The sequence below is a fragment of the Cimex lectularius genome, unplaced genomic scaffold, assembly GCF_000648675.2.
Source record: "Cimex lectularius strain Harlan isolate CLEC.00 unplaced genomic scaffold, Clec_2.1 scaffold132, whole genome shotgun sequence".
In the NCBI taxonomy this organism is placed as follows: domain Eukaryota; kingdom Metazoa; phylum Arthropoda; class Insecta; order Hemiptera; family Cimicidae; genus Cimex; species Cimex lectularius.
In genome coordinates this window covers 1,371,783-1,391,898 of record NW_019392772.1, presented here as the reverse complement: position 1 = coordinate 1,391,898, position 20,116 = coordinate 1,371,783, and the positions used below count along the sequence as shown (strand labels likewise).

Here is a 20,116-nt window from a genome sequence, read left to right as displayed (position 1 = left end):
AGGGTTCACTTTTTGGAAAAGAGAGTTAAATTTGTATCTTCAAGGGGACGAAGTGCAAGTTCATGGATTGACATGTTCACATATTCAAAATTATGGTATATCGAGGGTTAAAATGAAAAATACGTTATAACGAAAGTTTTAATTTTTAGTGTATTTTACATATATGTACATACATTACATATATGTTTGTAAATTTAGTTTTTTTACATGTACATATACGTTATTTTCATAAAATATAATATGTATTTTTGAAACAATCAATGTTATTTTCAACACTACACACATTTTCAACATGACACATGAATGACACATCTACACGGAAAACAAACACTTTGAGCTCTGAAGATGATTTCAATAAAGATCGAAACGTTGGCACGATAATGAAAATGTTTTTCTAAAACCTACGTCACACCAGACCGCACCTCCCAATTTCCAAATAATCATTTATTTACAATAAACTATTATTTAAACGTGTGATCTTTATTGTTAATTCGTTAGTGCAAATTGTCCCGTGTTTTTATCCGCAAGGAGACGATGTACTCGATTGATCAATTACTTGGCTTCTTTAAGATTGATAAACTGAACTTGTCTTCTGGTTCTTCGTTTTCTTCACCATCCACGTCGTCTGTTCCAATTAAAATCTCATCGACGTTAAGCATTCCAGTTGCCGCCATCGTCAAAATTAACGTAATCATGAAAAGCGACGGGAATTTTTTCACTTTGTGAAAAAATAGGATATCCGAAGGGGGACTGAATTTCATTTTCTGTTTCCATGGCCGATATATCGTCCTTTAGGAAACCACAAGTTCTGAAGCATTTTTATTTTTATTACGGTTTCTGTTTCTTTTTCCATGGTTGGATGGGTAAGTAAGCGTAATGAGTAAGCGATGTGGGTTATTTTAAGTCAGTGGCATCGGATGTCAAAAACAAAATCCTGAAAATCGTACCACTGGACACAATAGACCCTTGGGGTCTTCGTGACATTTTCATAAGAAATCCCCCCACCACCCTGATCATAAGTTTAATCGGTATTTCAATGCTAAAATACGAATTATAAGAAGGTTTGTCTACCTTGAAGGCGGAAAAAATATGTTTCACCGAGGTGACTGAAATACATTGGTTTTACACGATGTCATGAGATTTTTTCAAGGGACCAGCAACTTTCTTACGATATATCTGTATATGGAATGTAGGGATTTAAGTGTAGTTCTACTGACAGACTGTTTTAAGCAGCTATATCGAGTGTACTCGTCAACAGGCTGATGATTCCAAACACATCTCTCGTTTAAAACAGTCTGTGCGTAATAATATTTTTTCCAAAAAGTGAATGGACATGCTCTGCCCTCCTCACAATTTCTATCTGAGAAAGTATGTCCGAACTTCAAAACGGTTTGCACCGTTGAATGAACCGTCAAAAAATGTACATTGATGAGTATTTTTCTATTTAAAATTAAAAAGTTAAGCCTATATATTTAATCACGCTGGAGTGTTAGATCTAAAACGTTGGGTTTATAAAAAATTAACGAAAAATGAAAGTACATTTCTTGGGTTTTTTCAGAAAAACGCCTCCATTAAATGGAGGAAGAGCAGTTAAACTTATCTTGTGTATAAACAAATAATTTACGTCAAAATTCCGTTGTCTATTATATTTGATGCCAAAACGGTTATTTATGGGTATTTACTTGTTACTTTTTTCCCATTATCTGTGTACGCCTTTCGTCTTTGTCCTGAAATGGAAGAATCAGAAACGGATATTGGTCAACACGTGTGAACGCAAATGTTTTTTGGCCTGGCCATTCCCCACATCCCGGACCTACGTCAAACTTTGACGGTTTTACGATCTGCCGGGCGTGACACGACGGACGAGGATCTGAAAACGTTAAGAGGCCGTGTCGAACTCAAAATTCCCCAATGCCAATATTCAAGAGGAAATTAATACAATGAAACTTCTTCGAAAGTAGAAAGCCGTTCAGTCGTAATAGGAATTTTTCTCATTTTGAAATAAACACCCCAGCCCTTTCGGACAGATGTTTCCCCGATGGGATGACAAACCCGCACGTCGGGGATGCCCTTCCCACCCTCAGGCACATCTGTCTTAACATTCCCCCTTCCGCCCTTTCATATCTATCACATTTCTGGTATCGTGACAAACAGTATGTCTAGACCCCAAATGGCCACGTTGAACGCCTGACCGACTTATCACATCCACTGAGTTTGTATATCGCGTTTTGAAAGCCAAAATTAAGTGAAATCTGTTAATGAACCGACACAATTTGCAAGTTAGCGGATATACTTTACAAGGTACCTTTTAAAACCTCATTTCTAGACGTAAAAACAATAGATAAAAAAGAAAAAGTTTTTTCAGGGACATAAAATGCAAATAGTTTTAGTTTTTCTTAAAAACAAATATTCAATATTCAATTCAGTGTGGTACTAGAGCAACTTTTTTGATTTATCCTACATCGAAATCTAATGTATTAATGATGCAATTATTTTGAACATCCAAAAAGTTTAATTAGTTTCCAATTGACGTAAAAAACAGGGTTAAAAATCTAAATCTAGTAATAAACAGTTTTGTAATCCTTTATTATTAAATTTTAAGACAATTTGAATAATTATTATTTCTTCACGGTTGATGCAATTTTCTATTTATTTTTGTAGAAAAAATGTAATGTTCAACTGCTATGTTCATATTTTAATGTTTTTTTCCTCCTGAACACCATAAACAGCTCACATCTTTATCGAGTGAATCATCCCCTGGAGAATAAAAAAAATAAAAATAATAACGACCCAGCTCTGGCCGTTATGTAAGTGCAAATAACGATAAAAAAGACATTTTCTGAAAGTGTTCGCATTTCTTTTTGTTACGGTTTTTGTGTGTTCTCCATCTACGAATATTCAGATTTTATGGCGAATTTTGTATGAACAATTTTATGCAAGTGTTCCTTCCATGGGTATGAATATATGCCTAAATATGAGAGGCTTAAAAGTCCAAAGCACATTTTTATGTTATAAAATCAGCTTTCAGTTTTGTAATTATATCAAAAATCACCAATGAGGCCAATTTTAAGAGAACATACGCATTCTTTCCTTTTCATCTCTATTTCAAATTCGTTTCGTTTTCCTTCTTTTTTTTTCCTTTTTCCAGCTTTCGAGGATTATAACCTTTCAGGACTTTGAAATTCACACTTTCTGTCTTTATATTTATTTATCACTGTCCTCTCTCTCACTCACTCACTCTCTCTCTCTCTCTCTCTCTCTCTCTCTCTCTCTCTTTCACACACACACACACACACACACACACACCAGAGTTTTGTGTATAATCCGTTTTGTTAGATACACATTTATTGACAAAATAAAAAATCCTAAATATCCTTTACTCGACTTTCTTCTGTAAAACAGATATAATGACAATCCTTTAATACAGATTTATGCACCTTTATCCTACAAAGAACGAACAGATTTTTTAAATAAAATAATTATATAATTTATTATCAAATTTAATTTATGATATAATCAAATAATATCAAACATTTCCTTTTTTTTAAATTACAATGATCAAGAACCAGATCGTACTGTTGAAAAAATTGGATGTGACGTGGCAGCAAAGGGTTTATTTTTTTCAACAGATTGTCTACAAAAAAAAAAGAGTTGTATGGTAGTAGAATGTAAATGAAGTAGTCACGAGTCTGGTGTGAAGTTTGCAATACTTCACGCACCGGGAACGCAAAGATCTGCTTGATTTTCTTTCCTCTCCAGGGTTACTCGATACTTTCCATTTTTTGGGGGGGGGGAGAAACATAGGCATTTATTTTAATCCATTTTTTGGAATGAAAAAGGGAATGCAAGGTAAGCTCTTAATAGAAATTTAGTTAGGCAATTGAATCTACAGTATGAATACAGGCGTTTAAATATTTATTGTTTTTTTGTTTTTGTTTTTTCATAAATGTTGTATATACATTTCTATTCTCAATCCGAATCCAATTCCTTCTATGATCGAAACTGTTGCTGATCCTAGCTCAGAATATTTCACAAAAGGTTCATCCTTCCTTTATTGCATTCAATCCGTTTTTTCATTGTTTTTTCATTGCATGCAAAACTGAAAAATATAGTCAAAATTTAAATTGAGATTGTGGCCGCATTTATCGCTTTTCAAAGGTAAATCGAGAACATTTGTTTACCCCTTCGAATATAGATAACAGTTGACTATCGAAGATTTTTCAAACAATTCGAAAAGAAAATCCTTATCTTGAATCCTTATCAATTCGGTCGAAGATAAGCCAAACTGATTCTTATCTCGAAATACGATACATTGACCCGTTGACCTTTTTCCCTCATTGCCGTCAATGGTCAATCATTCGTTTCAATAATCAGATATGGGGGATTTCCAGGAGTGCGATACCGACCCAGGTAGCAGCTGCAGCTGCACAAAAGCTCGCCCGCACGTGCCCCCGTCTTCCGAACGTAGTGGGGTAAATCTGGGACCCTTTGCAGACAAATCTAAGGGCCCTTGAAAGGGTGCTGAACTGCCCTCAGTCTTTCACAGACTTCGTGCCTTTCAAAACCACGGAATTGTACAACAAATCTGCCGCAGCTTCTGCCGCTTTTAGTAGTAAGTCAAATTAAGTATCAAGATTTAAAATTTTACATTTAACAATTGCATCATAAGATCAAGTTATTGAGAATTACTTACAAACCTAATTTGCGTTTTCTCTTTTTAATGATATTTTTTTGGTATATTTCAAAACTTAAAGGTCAAAAGTATGATTTTATATGCTAATCGTTGATTTATCGGAATAATATTAAATGTATACATTTAAAGGGTCATTTCATCTCTTCCCAACAACGATACTCAGGCTGAAATTTTTGAATGTTTTGTTGTTGATTGAACTTAACTTATTCACCTCTTGGATGGGCTGAATCGATCGTTACTCATCACTTTTGGGTCCGCATGGCGTTGATGATATTACCAGTAGCGTGTGATTAGGCTTAACATAATAAGCTTGCGATAAGCGTTTCTAAGGTTCTAGGTATAAATGAAAAATTGATAAGATTTTATAAAATGTTTAACATATATTTACTAACATTAAATTTTATTTATTTGCAGAACTTATTTTAATCAAGAAGTTTGATTCGGTAAAAAAACATCTTCGATAAAATCCGATCGATGGGATGGCATAAATTGTTTTAAAATTGAATTCAATTTACAATTAGGGTTTTGAGCTATAATTCGCCTCACAAAAGAGAATAAAAATTAATATTAAAAAAAATTGATAATAGGGTTTTAATGGTGAGTGAAATGTCACTAAATCTCTTGTTAATGTCTGCTTTCTGAAGGAGGATTCAATAAATTCAAAAATCGGTCGTCCTTTCGTTCAGAAACTCATTAAAACTTTTGTACAGTCGCCCACTCCTTCTGAAAAGGTCAAATGTCGTAGATTGATAAGAAAATTAATTAAATTCAATCCAAACGGCCTTCATAGACCGCAAAACACATGATAAAGAGGTTTTCCCAAAACATTCACATGGTTGAACACAAATCCGTAGTTATATGGAAAAATAGTGAATTATGATTGTGACAAAATCAAAGGGAATCATTTCTAAATAACAAAAACGTGACGTCTTCTCAATTAAATTTTATTATCTCTTATCAGCATAATCGTTTTGATTCTGTAATGTGTATTACTATTCGGTTAATTTGCACTTAATTCGCTTTAATTATCAACCCGTTTTATCCGCATTTTACAGGTCATACAAAAAATAATCAATCAATCAAATCAATTTCAACATTTTATCGTTATAGAACAAAGACATGAAAGCTTTTCATTTTCACTAGAAATTAAATTATTGCCTTATTGAATTCTGAAAATTTTTCTTGTGTATCATTTTTAATTAATGATTATTTGGAGATTTTGGGGTGCGGTTTGGTGTGACGTAGGTTTTAGAAAAACATTTTCTTTATCGTGCCAACGTTTCGAACTTTATTGAGATCATCTTCAGGGCTCAAAGTGTTCTGTGTAGACGTGTCATTCTTGAGTGTGCCTGTGACTGGATGAGAATAAACGCCACACATTTTTAATTAATATAACACCGCATTTTTCTTTAAACTCATGCTTCTTAAAATTGATTTTTAGATTGTTATTTTTTTTAATTTTTTTTTTTTTTTTTAACGAGGGTTCGCAACAGCAGAGGTCGTATAAACCCTCAGGGTGCTGGTGTTTTTGAAAAAAAGCCCATTTATGTAAGTATGCAGGGCCGATGGATTCGAACCCGGGACCTTTACCTTACAGTGATGAACGCCGTGTCAAAGACCGACCTTGCGGCCACCGACGCCCCCTTTATATTGTTGTTATTTAACTTGTTTTTGTTAAATATTATAAATAGATAGAAAATTATTCTTTTGAAACAAAAATTACAACATATCAGATCGTTTTGATTTTTTTAAACTGAGCGAGGAAGTTAATTATAATTTCTGCCATCTTGTTTCTAGACTTATCATTATATGTTTTGATAGCTGAATTTCAAAGCTGTTTCTTGAAAAACGTTGTTTCTCTCGGTTAAGTTGTTTTCTTTTGTGTTCTTGTAAAGATGGAGATTCGCAATTTTTCGGTATATGTTACATTTCCTTTTATTTTCAAAAATGTAAAAATGTATAGCAACGAAGAAAGTTGTGTATGTATGAGGAAGAGGTGCTAACAGAGCGCCAATGCCAAAAATGGTGTTTAATTTCGTTGTGGAAATTCTGAACCTCGTGATACATCGCGTTGTGGATGGCCTATTGAAGCCAATGAAGATAAAATAAAGGACTAGTTGAAGCACACCAGCGTGGAACACACGGGAAATTGCAACGAGATTAAATTTTTCAACATCCGAAACGTTTAGGTTTCATTTTAAAACTGGAATTGGAATGCAGTGGGGCGGACAAAAAATTGGTTTTCAATCAATATCTGCGATTCGCTTCTTAAACGTCAGGAAAATGATCACCATGACTGGATATGAAAAATCGATTGTTAACAACGGTAAAAGCAAGAGATAATTGAGTTTAAAAGATAAGCTCGTTCAAAGCTCATAAAAAGCCTTTATCCGTGTTTGGTAGAATTTTATTTTTAATTTCTGCTTCCAAACTATATTGCCGCCAATGATCGCAGCCAACAAAAACGCTATAAATAATCAATCGAAAAGGAGTTGTGTTTCACCAGAATAAAGTTTGCTCACCTGTCAAAAACTTCTGCAAAATGGATTCGAGGTGTTACCCCCCACCCTGTTTTTCAAAACCAACGGATTGTTACCTTTCCGTTTGGATGAAAAAATATTTAATTCAAATTATATCGTTACAACTCATATGGTTCATTTTCTGCGGGGAAAATTTAGAATTTATGAAATTTTTTTTAAGTGGCTTGGTCAATACGACCTACAGCCATCGGACGTGCATACAGAGCTCGGGGCCCAGCCCACGAAATGCTGTGTTCCCACCGTCACCGTCCCCTAAGAAATACTTTCATGCTTCTACATTTTAGTTTTTGTGTTCTTCCTTTTTTCGGGTCCATTAGGAGAATGTAGAAAAAAATTGCTCTAAACGATCTGGTGCCTCCGTAGACGGCCCCACCAACGGCTCGTTACCACCATTTTTTAAAAGATGAAAATAATAACAAGAAGAATAATGACCCCAATAATAACAGTAATATTAAAATAATAATAATTATAACAGCAATACAAAAGGGTGCGTCGGTAGCCACAACGGTTTAGGCGTTGAGACGGCGCTCATCATTGTAAAGTTAAAGGTCCCGGGTTCGAATCCAGCGGCCCTGCATTCAAACCCGACATACATACTTACAAATGGCCTTTTTTTTCAAAAACACCGTCACCCCGGGGGTTGATATAACCTGCGCTGTTGCAATCCCTCGTAAAAAAAAATTACTGATTGATTTAGTCACCATACTTTCTGTTTGAACATTAAAACTAAAATAAATTAAATTTTAGTTGGTATTTTGTAATAGGATAAATAACACAAATCCAGAATGAGATTCGTGTTCTTCTTCCATTTTTGATATGTTCTGTTGTATTCCAACGTCAATTAGACTGCAGCAATTTGTGATTTGTGAATGGGCAACTTCAGCAATTACTGCTGCACCCGCCAGCCTCCCTCCCACCCCACCTAAAAAAAAAAAACACGTAAAATGTCTTAAATCAATTGAAATACATATTATGATATCAAAAATGTTATCTAACATATGTTTGGAGTCTCGAAAGATCTTAATATACTGCTAAGACCCCTCCAACTATACTAAAATTATTTATAGCCAATACCTTCGGATGCGAGACAGGAAAAATGATTTTCACTTTGACGTCCTTCCTTCATTCACTTTACTAAATCGATTCATACCGAGTAAATAATAACGCGGCCACTATCTTAGTTAACCTAATTGGTTTGACAGGGTACTCGATATTTCAAACTTAACCACTCACGCAAATAAATACCTTCACACAATCGAGTTTTGATATTACGCCAGTGACTACACCACTGTTACATTAAAAAACTTAGAGAAATTCTACTACTTTTGTGTATTTGTGAATACTCGATATTCCATTACAAACACATCTGAATATACTACAATGTTCATTCCTTCAGTGCCTTTATGTGTTCACTGTGTTGACAGGTCCGAACTCGATATTCCACACAGACCCCGTTCATGGACACTTAACCACTCACGCAAATAAATACATTCACACAAGTGGGTAGTCACCAGGGTTTTTGATATTACGCCAATGAATACCACCTTCACAATGCAAATATGCAAAAGTGAAAATAACCTAGGCTATTTTGGTGTTTTTGTTTACGCGTTCACGCTAATAAATACACCCACTCAAATTGAGGAGATTATTTTAACCTACGTATAATCATATTTCATTATTAGTTAAAATAACATCAATAACAACAACAATACTAATAACATTAAGGAAAATCAAAACGAAGAAACAAATTTTTTAAAATTTTTTGTTGATTAACATTTTATCGTTAAATTTCAGTTTTGTCTTATAGTAGGAATTTAAAAATAAACTTATGCGCGCACTCATTTTCAGATGCCAACAATGTTTCAAAGATGAAGCTTCGCGACTTCGCGAAAAGGTCGCTGAAAAAATGGCCCCAAAATTGATTATTGAAAATTATCATTATTTTCCCAACATAAACCGTTTCGAATTACACGACAAAAAACGAATTCCAATATTCGATTGTTCGGAAAATGTCCAATTTTTCCCGAAATATGCACTTTTAAACTAATCATTGCGTTTATTGTTTTACACTTGTTGTGAATTGTTTTTACCATTCTTACCACAAATTCAAATGATTAGTGAGAATGCCAGCTTATAGATAAATGTAGTTTTCCGTTTACAACAACTTATGCTCAACAATTTTCTCTAGCGTCAAACATGGGCACAGAAGCGTAGCGTCGAATGTATGTAATGTAGGGATAAACGCTGTTCTTTATCTGCCGTAATTTAGTTGGCCATTATTCTATTTTATTTTCCTATCAACGGGGATTTATGAAACATTTGTACATAAAATTTCAGTTCAACGTAAATATCATATCTGGTCGATTATAAGACAAAAACGTGTTTTTCAACAATTTTTCCTTGTTTCCAACTTGCTCTCTCTTTCCTCAATACATCTGATCATTGACACATTTAGGCGAAATTAGATTGTTTCATTTTGACAAAAAAAACGAAAAATTCGCTCCAAGAATCGTACTAATGCAAGTTCAATAATTTCATTCTCAAATGTATCTTTGATCTCATATTAGTCTATTTCAAACATTTATGATTTTTCAGTTATTCTGAAAAGCTATTTATGTTTTTTTTTTTAAATAAATTTTTCCCTTTGAAAGACAAACAAAGCTTCAAGGCTCCCTTTTGCCGAGTGGGACGCGTACTATCGTTTGCATACATTGTCCAAATGATAACGCTTGTTCAAGGACTGGTCGTGCATGCCTAATATGATAAAAATCATCGAGGTGATGGTAAGATTTTAATCTATGCTGATACGGTTTTGAAATGGTAAACAAAACCTTTTTGTTTAAATAGAAGGGGAAAAATAACGAGTAAAAACAAAAATGTAAATGTAGTAAGTTTTACGATTTTTGAAGTATAATAATAAAAAATAATAAATAAATAAACAACCTGGAAAATTTACTCTTTACATCTTTTTCGTACATTTCAAATTTATTCAAATACAACTTCAAAAGTAATATAGAACTTAAAGATTGAAAAATGTCTAGATATAATATCAATGCTTGCAAACATACTATTGCTGACAAAGGGGGGACTGGAGAAAAAAACAAAAAGGAAAAAGATAAATAAATATTTTGTTTAAACATATAACAAGATTTACAACATATCACCACGAGAAAACTGATACAAGCCAAAAAATTCTAAAAAACGATTTTTCCCCGTACATTTCCGAAAATGGCACATCAGGAAAAATGGCTGCTCCGGATATTAGAGTTAATTATAATATATTAAGTTATTATAATAATTTACTGTTATATCATCTTTTTAATATAATACTCCTGCGTGTCAAGGGGTCACAACTTTGAAACTTCGAGCGAAGCAATGTACAATATATATATACACAATGTATCAAATCATCATGTATCAATGCATCATCACTATTTATAATAAAATAATTGTAAAAATGACTTTCACATCACGTGAACAAACTGATTCTAAATTCGTTGACAACCAACAAGAAGCAAACTGCCGGCGATAATGGTAATGAAGTCTGTCATCCCTTTGGATTTAGGACAAATTGTCATGGATATTGGATCGTTTCGTTAAACTGATAACAGGCAATGAAAAGAAACCAAATGACCTACAGTGCTGATAGTTCTGGCTCGTTAGATTTTACTAACAAATCTGAGAAGCAGGAATGCTCAGCTTCAAATCTGAAGGTCAAAGATGTTACAGAAAATGGACATATTGTAAATATACTGAATTATCACAATTATACTTGATGCGAAAAAATAAGATTGCATGTCCTTAACTGAATCTAACAGCTTTCGTAGTTCATATGCTGCTTTTTCTCTTAATTGTGAAAGCAAAGTAGTACTAATTTTAGAATTATTTTAGTTTTGAATGTTAGAAGTATCGGCTACTTTTTACTCATGAATACTCTGGATCATGGTTTTGAAGAAAAGAGCAAATTCAATTGTTATTTTCGTTTTCGACCTATTACAGGTCATTATCAGGGCCTATATTAATTTCACATTATGAAAAACAATAGAAAAATTGTTAAATTATTGTACAAATATTTTTTCGTTACGGATATTTATGCTTGTTTTTTACGTTTAACAAGCAAACTAACTTAAATTATCGTGAGCCAATAGATTCAAGAAACGTGTCACAGCCAAAAAGAGGTAGTTTTGTAAGGGTAGTACAGCTGGACTATTAAAGTTTTGTATTCTCGGTTAGGTCTCGACAAAGGAAAGGCAGTATTGATGAATCATGACAGATTTATTGCAAACAACCGTAATGGCGTCTAGTTAATACATAAATAAAAAAGTAAACTTTCATTTGTCTCTCCTGTAAAATTTTCTTTTGTTGAGTCACTTTTCTTGCGCGTGTGCGATATTTATAATTTAAAGTTATGACAAGGCTCTTTGATTAAATTTCATTAAAAAAATACAATATAGGAAAATATCTTCAATTAATTAAAGTTTTTAGTTGAGATAAAAAAGTCAGTGTCAGGAGCAGGATTCGAACCCACGACCTTCGGCTAGATACGCCGCTGCTCTACCATTTGATCTATCGTGACCTCGACCCACTCGGAGTTTAATAGGAAAATATAATCAGTTGATACAAAATCAGGTACAATATGGTAATTATGAAATTAAATTATGCCATTTAAATTTATAAAGTTATAAATAACGCATGGGATATTTTTAATTTGAGCAGATAGAATATAACAAGGGTTTCAATTAAAATTAAAATTTTTAAATAATAGACCAAATCATAAAGAAATAGTGAGAGAGAGAGAGTGAATGCGTGATGGATGGGAAAATAGGGAAAGAGAGAGAGAGTGAGAGAGAGAGAGAGAGAGAGAGAGAGAGAGAGAGAGAGAGAGAGAGAGAGTGTACGGTTTAATGATAATTTTTACATTAACAACTGCTACCAACATCTTGTTTTTAAACAAATCTCTAAAAATACAAATGTGATATTCTTAATTTTAGATCATGTGAGCAATTTAAAAAGTAGCAATTATGAAAATTTAAAAAAAATCTTTCCTTTCAATTGTATACACATAATATTTTTTGTAGTTTGTTCTGACAAAAATTATTTTTTTAAATAAATTCCAACACAAGATTAATTAAAACTAAGGCATTTGTTTTCAATAGCGTGAAAAATAGGAGAAATTTTTGCTTGTTAGACAGGGTTTCTATTTAAAACTACATCCCTTAATTTCAACAAAGTGCCGGCGAAGTTCATACTGTTAGGAGTTTTGAAATTAAAAACACTTCTCTAATCTACTAACGATGTGTTCAATGTCTATTAGTCTGTCGTTTAATTTAACTATTTGGCCAATAAACAATTCAGCAAAGATAAAGATTCTGATCAAACTAAAATTTCTTTTTTCAAACAATAACCGTCCTCTGTGTCAAGAAATTTTGTTATTTGTTACCAACTGTGTTATTTAAAAAGTCTGCCATCTTTCTAATTAAATAATTACAAAAGCTAATTTTTACATGGTATAGTTTGAACCTGAGCATCAGTGCATAAAAATCATATTATGTTTTAAACCTGAAAGCTTACTTTTTACTATTTACAGCAGTATCGCTGATACAATTTATTTTAACGAATTTAGTGATCATTAGTGATAAATAATCTATAATACACTATAATATGCGTCTTTTATTTTCTTTCAAGAATAATAAAGAGCTTATTGAACATGACTCTCGGTCGGGTTCTATCTGTTTTGGGATTAGCCTATGCAGCTACCTCGGGATATCGGTAATCCATCGAATCGCTTATCTCCCAGACGAGACGAAAATAAAAACAAGGACCTGAGCCGAATTTACACAGAAGATAGGCCATCCTTGGGGCCCCGGGTAACGAAAACTGTGGAATTAACGAGATCCCCTCTCCAGGTGACCTGAAATGTAAACCGCCGGACCCAGTCCTGAGGCTAATGACTCTCTAAATGCCCGCCTCCCGTCGATTCCTGATTCAGCAGAGGCTGAATTTTCGATTTCGCCTGAGAACTCGGTAACGCCCAAATTGAATTTATCCAACATTTCGCGACATTCGACCCGGATAATCCGTTAGTAAGTAAAGTTTGAATAATCTAGAACAAGATTTTTTTTGTCTCTGATGATATATTTTACAGATATTATCAAATTGTTGCTAAAATGAATTTGTCTTTTTAAAATATATACATTATCACAGTCGTACATGCTCCTGAGATTTCAAAATGCAAAGAAACCTTAGTTTAAATCTTCGATCCTAAGATCATGTCCAAAATTGTTTATCAGTCTGATGTAAATGAAGCGATGAATAAAGTTGATCTTACTAAGTTGAAACATTACAGATCTTTTCTGAAGATTGTGTGAAGTAGGAATGAAAAGCAAACCATAGAGAATAAACGGACCCACCAAAGGGATCCGTTAAACGTATGTCATGTTATTAAAATTGCCTTTGTTTGACCTAATAAATACTCAATATTACTTATATTTATTATTATATACAATTATATTTAAATTTCATTTATTGTACATTATATATTTTTATTAGATAATTAGAAAGCAAATTTACAAAGGGTTACTGAGTGAAAAACAAAACTAGGTTTCGTGATGGAGGGTTCGACGAATCTCCATCACGGCCGTATATATCAAGATGATAAAAAACCGTTTAGTCGGTTTTTCTCAGATTACACTCACATTCATCCGTTGTGTGCAGGGTTCCGTTGGGAAGGCATGAGGATGAAAAGCCTGAGGGAAATCGGACTCGATTCAATGAAGGAAAGGATCTCCTGGTCGAAACTGCCGGAAGTAATTGACAGCAAAATTACCGGTAAGCACGATATTTTGGTTATTTCAAACATACTACCATACTACATATAGGGCGGTAGTTTAATGTGTAGGTCCTGTCATGAATAGAATTAATAACAACTTCTTAATCCATGGAATTGCAAAACACTAAACTGGAAAGTAATGATTTAATATGGAAAAAGGGAATTGTGCCAGAAAAATATCATTTTGGAAAATACTACATAATTGAGTATATGTTTTGTGTACGCGCTTGTTCATTGCCTATGCTTTGTTTTTGGGTTGTATGTTTATAATTTATGCCCTAAGTACATTAAACGTTTATGGGAACATTTGTTTCTTTGGAAACAGGATTTCTGATTATTTAATAGATAGATAATTTTCCATTATTTGGTTATAAAATTATGTTTGATAAAAATGTGTATTTATTGTAATTCTTTTCTCTATTTTAACATTAATAATTAAGCCAAAAACAACAATATAAGCGTCCGCGATCAGTGAGTGAGAAAAAGAGAAAGAAAAATGGGAGAGAGAGAGAGAGAGAGAGTGAGTGAGATAGATAGGCAGATAAGAAAAGGAAATAAATAGTAAGCTAAATAAACGAGAATTACTGAGAGGGTGAGTAAGAATGTTAAGAACGAAAAAACAGTGAGATGAAGATAAATAGGCAGATAGATAAATATAGATATATAAATGTAAACGTATTTAAAAAATACAACAACTAATAACAAAATACTGGGAGCAAATGAGTAAGAGAGAGAGAGAGAGAGAGAGAGAGAGAGAGAGAGAGAGAGGGAGAGAGAGAGAGAGAGAGAAGAGAGTAGAGTGGAGTGAGTAGTGAGAGAGGGAGAGAGAGAGACAGAGAGAGAGAGAGAGAAACTGGTGAGAGTGAAAAAAGTGAGAACGACAAAAGGAAATAAATAGTACAACAACTTAGATAGAAATACTGAAAGATAGTGATAGTGTAAGTTAAGTAAAAATAATGAAAGAAAGAGAGAGAGAGAGAGCGAGGGAGGGGGAGAGGGAGGAAGAGTGAGAGGGGGAGAGAGAAAGAGACAGAGAAAGAAAGAAAATGAGTTAGAAACGGAAAGAAATGGAGAACTAAGTTCATATATGTCTACCTGTTTATTATTTGTAATAAATAGTTAGAGCAAATAAGAAATACCAACTGAGAAAAATAGTGAGTGGAGGCGTAAAAGTATAAACAGTAGAACAAATAAGAAAAATACTGAGAGAGTATTTCTGTGTGCGCGAAAATAAAAAGTATATTTAGAGCAAATAAGGTGTGCATACTGAGAGAGAGTGAAAAGGTGCGGAAGAGAGAAATATGTAGAACTATAGAATGGAGGATGGGGAAAGAAAGAGGAGAGAGAGTATGTGTAAGGAGAGAGAGAAAGAGAGAGGAATAGAGAGAGTACATAATCTGTTTTTCCATCTGCATAATATTCGTATATCTGTGCTTTTATTTTTAAATTTTTAAATTTTTCTTCCATTTCTTCAACAAATCCATTGAGAATTTTAAAACAAACCTACTTCCTTTATTTTTAGAACATAATCATTAAAAAACCTGCTATAGATAATTCAGGCCGGAGAATAGAAAATCTACCGGCTTTGAAGGGAAGAGTAATTACATATTAATTTACTGCTTACCTTGCAAAATCCCCAGGCTTAGAAAAGAAAAGCACACTTTTTCAGTTTACATACAAAATTGTACAATATGAAAAATATTGTTATATACAGAGAAAACTCTACATTGTATCCAAATTTTAAACGTTGAGAAAATAACTTTATAAATATCTACTGGAAATCATTTTTCGAAATATTGCATTGAAAATCAAAAATGTTTATTAACCGTAGGATATGTCAATCTGAAAGCCTCCGTGAAATATTGTTTTTTAAACGATAATTTATACTATATATACAATTTGTCAGCCTTGTCACCACCAAGATTTGAGGTCACGTAGGAAAATATCACCAATCTAGGCCACTTTATCTTGATAGCTGCATTTGTTCGACATTTTACTTAAATAAATGGGCCAGTTTACAGTGGGTTGGCAGCTCTGGCACGATAATCGTGCCATGAAGATTATGAGTTTCCATTTTTGATCGTTCACTAAAGTCCTGGAGCCTTTAGTACAAATAAGTTCCGAATTTGCTTTTCTTTATAAACTCGTTTTCCAGCTTGTCAATTCTCACTTGAGGTTTATCTTTCTCCTCTAGAAAATCTCCAGAAAGGTTTGCTCCACAGTTTTGTCCTGTCAAATTGTCGTTAACTGATAACTAAAAATTCCCCAGTTTAGATATAAGGCTGTAGATTGCTTGTTTTAAGTGTCTGGAATTTATTAGACCTGGGATAATTTCTTTAATAGCGGATCTGCTAGCTCTCAAAAGAACATTGCTGTTTTTTATTTATTAATGCATTAGTTTTGTTATTTTAAGATTAATATGTTTACAATGCAAAATCTGAAGGCTATCTGATTGTTACTTGCTTTCTCAGCATGTTGGTGTTTTTAAGTACACAGTAACTTTAAGCTTACTGCTGCACTTGCGTATTTCTCTTTGTTGTGATATATATCGTTATCCTAAGCTGTGGTGCTTCAGATTCACTAATCTACAGTTCATTCAGAAATTTGGATCCAATTTTCAACCTAACTCCAAGTAACAAAGTAAGTACTTAAAGGTACCTTGATGATTACGTAATTTCATTAAATGAATGTTATGAAAATCATTTCTGCTAACTATTTCCGCGTTCAAAAATGATTAATAGTTTTTTGTAATAGTTTTTCTCTATGATTGTTCTATTTATAAAATCCACTTCTCTTCTTCTATGAATGGATTTCGACGCTCTGAAAGCAAAAGCAAATAGAAATTCGATCTCTTAATTGATCTATCGATTCGCCGACGTACCCTAGATTCTGTAAAAAGGGAGTGCTTTTCTTCTCTTAATAATAAAACAGGCCTATTCAGTATAAATATAGCTCGCTTTCCTCTTTCTTGTTTGTTGTAATGATTGAAGAAATATAATTATTGTATAATTAGTGAGAAGTATAATTAACTATTTTGGCCTTTTTTTATGAAAATCCAATATTGCATTTATAGTCAATAAAATCGATTTCATAATTTAACTACCTTAACCGTAGTATTATCCTATAATATAATTTATAATTTCTATTAGATGAAATGGATAGAGATATAAATTTCATAGTACAAAAGAAAAACATATACATTTTCATAACTTTAGTAAATCCTGTTTAAGGGCTGCCAGTATTACAATGAGAAAAAATGGGTTGAGATGTAAACTAGTGATAGTAAAAATAGTAATACTAATAGACTAAACAAACCTGAAATCGAAGTATTTTCCTTTTTAAATAGTAGGTACTAATTTTTGTTACTGTTATATATAACAATACAATAATAATACATATACTCAAAGAGTAAATACTTTGTTTAGAAAATATTTGTGGATTTACATCATTTGATGAGGGACTAAATAGAAACCACTTAGAGCCTACATACAAAAAATAATTCTACATAAACGTTAATTTTGGTTGAAGCTCCTTTTTATCGGGCATCTCGTATAATATTTAATTTATTTTATTTGCTCATTTCCACCTCTACCGAAAAACCTCCTTAAGGTTCGGAAAAGGTAAAGGTATGGCACAAGTAAAATTTGGTATTTAAGGTAGTGTTCCAATTTTTCTTTCAAAAACTGTACGAATTATTTTTTTACGGTTTAAATAATTAGAAATAAGTTTCAAAGTCCTGATGATGGGAATATACTCCTCTAAAGCTTGACGAAAAAATTTTCTTTGTTTTAAATTTCTTAGGAACTATAGGAAAACATCAGAACAAAGAAACATAGCCATTCAGTATTTTCACTAAAAAAAAATTTTAAAATGTAAGTTTTTATTAGATATTTGCAGCATTTAAAGGTAAGGTAGTTCGGTGACTGTCAAATAACAGTACTGAGAAGATTACCAAGCGAAAGTAGTTCAGTAGATCTTGAAAAGAGCCTTCGAGTACAAAAGAATTACCTTGAAACTATTCCGTCAATTGAGTTCCTTTTCAGGGACAATTGTAGTGTCCCAGTGCAACTAATCGGTCATAAGAGCATTTAAATCTATTTTTACACTTGTTCAAATTTGATTTGCCTTCTTTTAGATTCAATGAGCATTAAAAACGTGATGCTCTGCGATGTCAAATTCTCCATCATGATACAAGAAGTCGTTTTCAACAAAGAGCTCTGCGAACTGCATTCGATGGCCAGGGAGTCGGTCAATCTTCAATCGGATCCACTCCCTTTGTATAACAGAAGGCATCTGGTCATGATAATAAAAAGACGTAAGGCGATCTCAATAATTATAACTAAATAATACTTTTACTGATTTTTTTGTTAACAGTTCGCAGGTATTCTGACCAATTGCTCTCCGATTTGGAAAGAGGGTGGCAGGGTGCAGGATCCGTTTTTTTCGACCCTGACAAAGTCTTCGATGTCTTGGATGTTAACTTGAACGCGAGCTTTTCTCTCGCCAACATAGCTTACATGGAAATGTTAGACGAATTTAGAAAACTCTTGAAAAGAACAGTGTAAGTAATTTTTTGCCGTCTCTCTCTCTCTCTCTCTCTCTCTCTCTCTCTCTCTCTCTCTCACTCTCTCTCATACACACACACCCTTACCCTTCTCTCTCTTCTTTTTTTCAAGATGGGTCAAAACGGAAGACAGAAGGCTATGACTGTTTTCTCCCTCTTTCGCTTTGTCTATCTATCAGCCTATCTCTTTCTCGCTCTTGCTCTCTTTCCACACACTCTCTTTCTTTCAATCCCTGTTTCTTTCGCTCTCCATCTGCCTCTTTTTCTCTCACTCTCTCACTCTCTTTCTCTTCATCTCCCCCACCCATTGCCAAAGACTTTATATTTAGTTCTAACCTGTTTACCTGTTTTTCTATCCATCTAACAGTCTTTTTTCTCTATCTGTACTTTCTCTCACTCAGTAAAACTACAAAGCGAGAGAAGGAAATATTGATTGAGGACCAGACCAACATCTAGTTGCAAATAGTGGTGTGAACAATGACCATTGTTCGTTCGTAATCAGGCTAAAACACGCTTACATTTGTAGCTATAGTCACAATTTCAAACATTTGATATCAGATATTACTTAACCAAGGTTTTTCTTTATTGATTTGTTTTCGACGTGTTTTTGAAAGAGAACGATAATACATTTTGTGTAACGACTAAATATAGACGTTGTCTGATCATAATCTGTGATTTTCATCGTGCAAAATTATTATTAATTTTCAAATGAAATTTAAAAATTAGTGAATTATTGATTTAAATGTCTTAGTCTGTAGTCAACATTTAGCGATTTCATTGAATTTTTGATTTACAGGTCGATCCACCACGATATCACGCATGTTTACAGCGCTGTGACCAGTTGCGAAAAAGCTCTGGGTCCGCTCCAGAGGCTTGCCAGCCTTAGAAATTCCCTCAGGAGAATCGTGGATGAAGAAGACGACGCGAAGACGGCAGAAAGAGCAAGCCTGACCTTAGACAACGTATCTGGGGTATTGATTTTCCCATAAAATACCAACATTTTTGCAGCTTAGAAAAGCAAAATTTTATCTGTCGTTGGCTATAAAACTATTCTTCGAATTTATTAGAATTCGGTCGTAACGTGAATCAAAAATGTCGATAGATGTAAATAAAAGTAAAAAAAATGAAATTTTTCGATGTAAAAATATGTCTGCGCTATTTGTAATACATTCAATGCATAGTAATGTCGAATAAAGTTTTTCACAAGACGCTTCTTTACATTCTGATTAAAATCAGACAAAGAAAATAAACCGAGCGTAATAATTTTTATCACTTTTAACTACGTACTGGGTTTGAAAAAAAAGGAACTAATTTCACTTTTGTAGTCTGATCTGTTATGAATTTATGCAGCACAGTGATCAAGGGCAAGGGTGAAAATGTATTATATATGTATGGCGAGACGCGGGTTTACATTTACCTGGGCTACCCTTCTTTCACCCTGCTTTATCCGCAACGTATTCATGATGGGTAGGTCTACGTTGCATAGTTTA

The 20,116-nt window shown here is 33.4% G+C and overlaps 1 protein-coding gene across 1 annotated transcript in view; it reads left to right on the top strand.

Annotated features, from left to right (window-relative positions):
* Positions 1–13,642: 13,642 nt before the first annotated feature.
* Positions 13,643–20,116, top strand: part of LOC106672069 — a 32,600-nt gene continuing 26,126 nt past the window's right edge. The window contains exons 1-5 of the mRNA XM_024227581.1: positions 13,643–13,661; positions 13,948–14,061; positions 18,198–18,377; positions 18,437–18,623; positions 19,423–19,597. Of these exons, the coding sequence (XP_024083349.1) occupies positions 13,965–14,061; positions 18,198–18,377; positions 18,437–18,623; positions 19,423–19,597 (639 nt within the window). The 5' untranslated portion in view covers positions 13,643–13,661; positions 13,948–13,964. The remainder of the gene's footprint in view (positions 13,662–13,947; positions 14,062–18,197; positions 18,378–18,436; positions 18,624–19,422; positions 19,598–20,116) is intronic.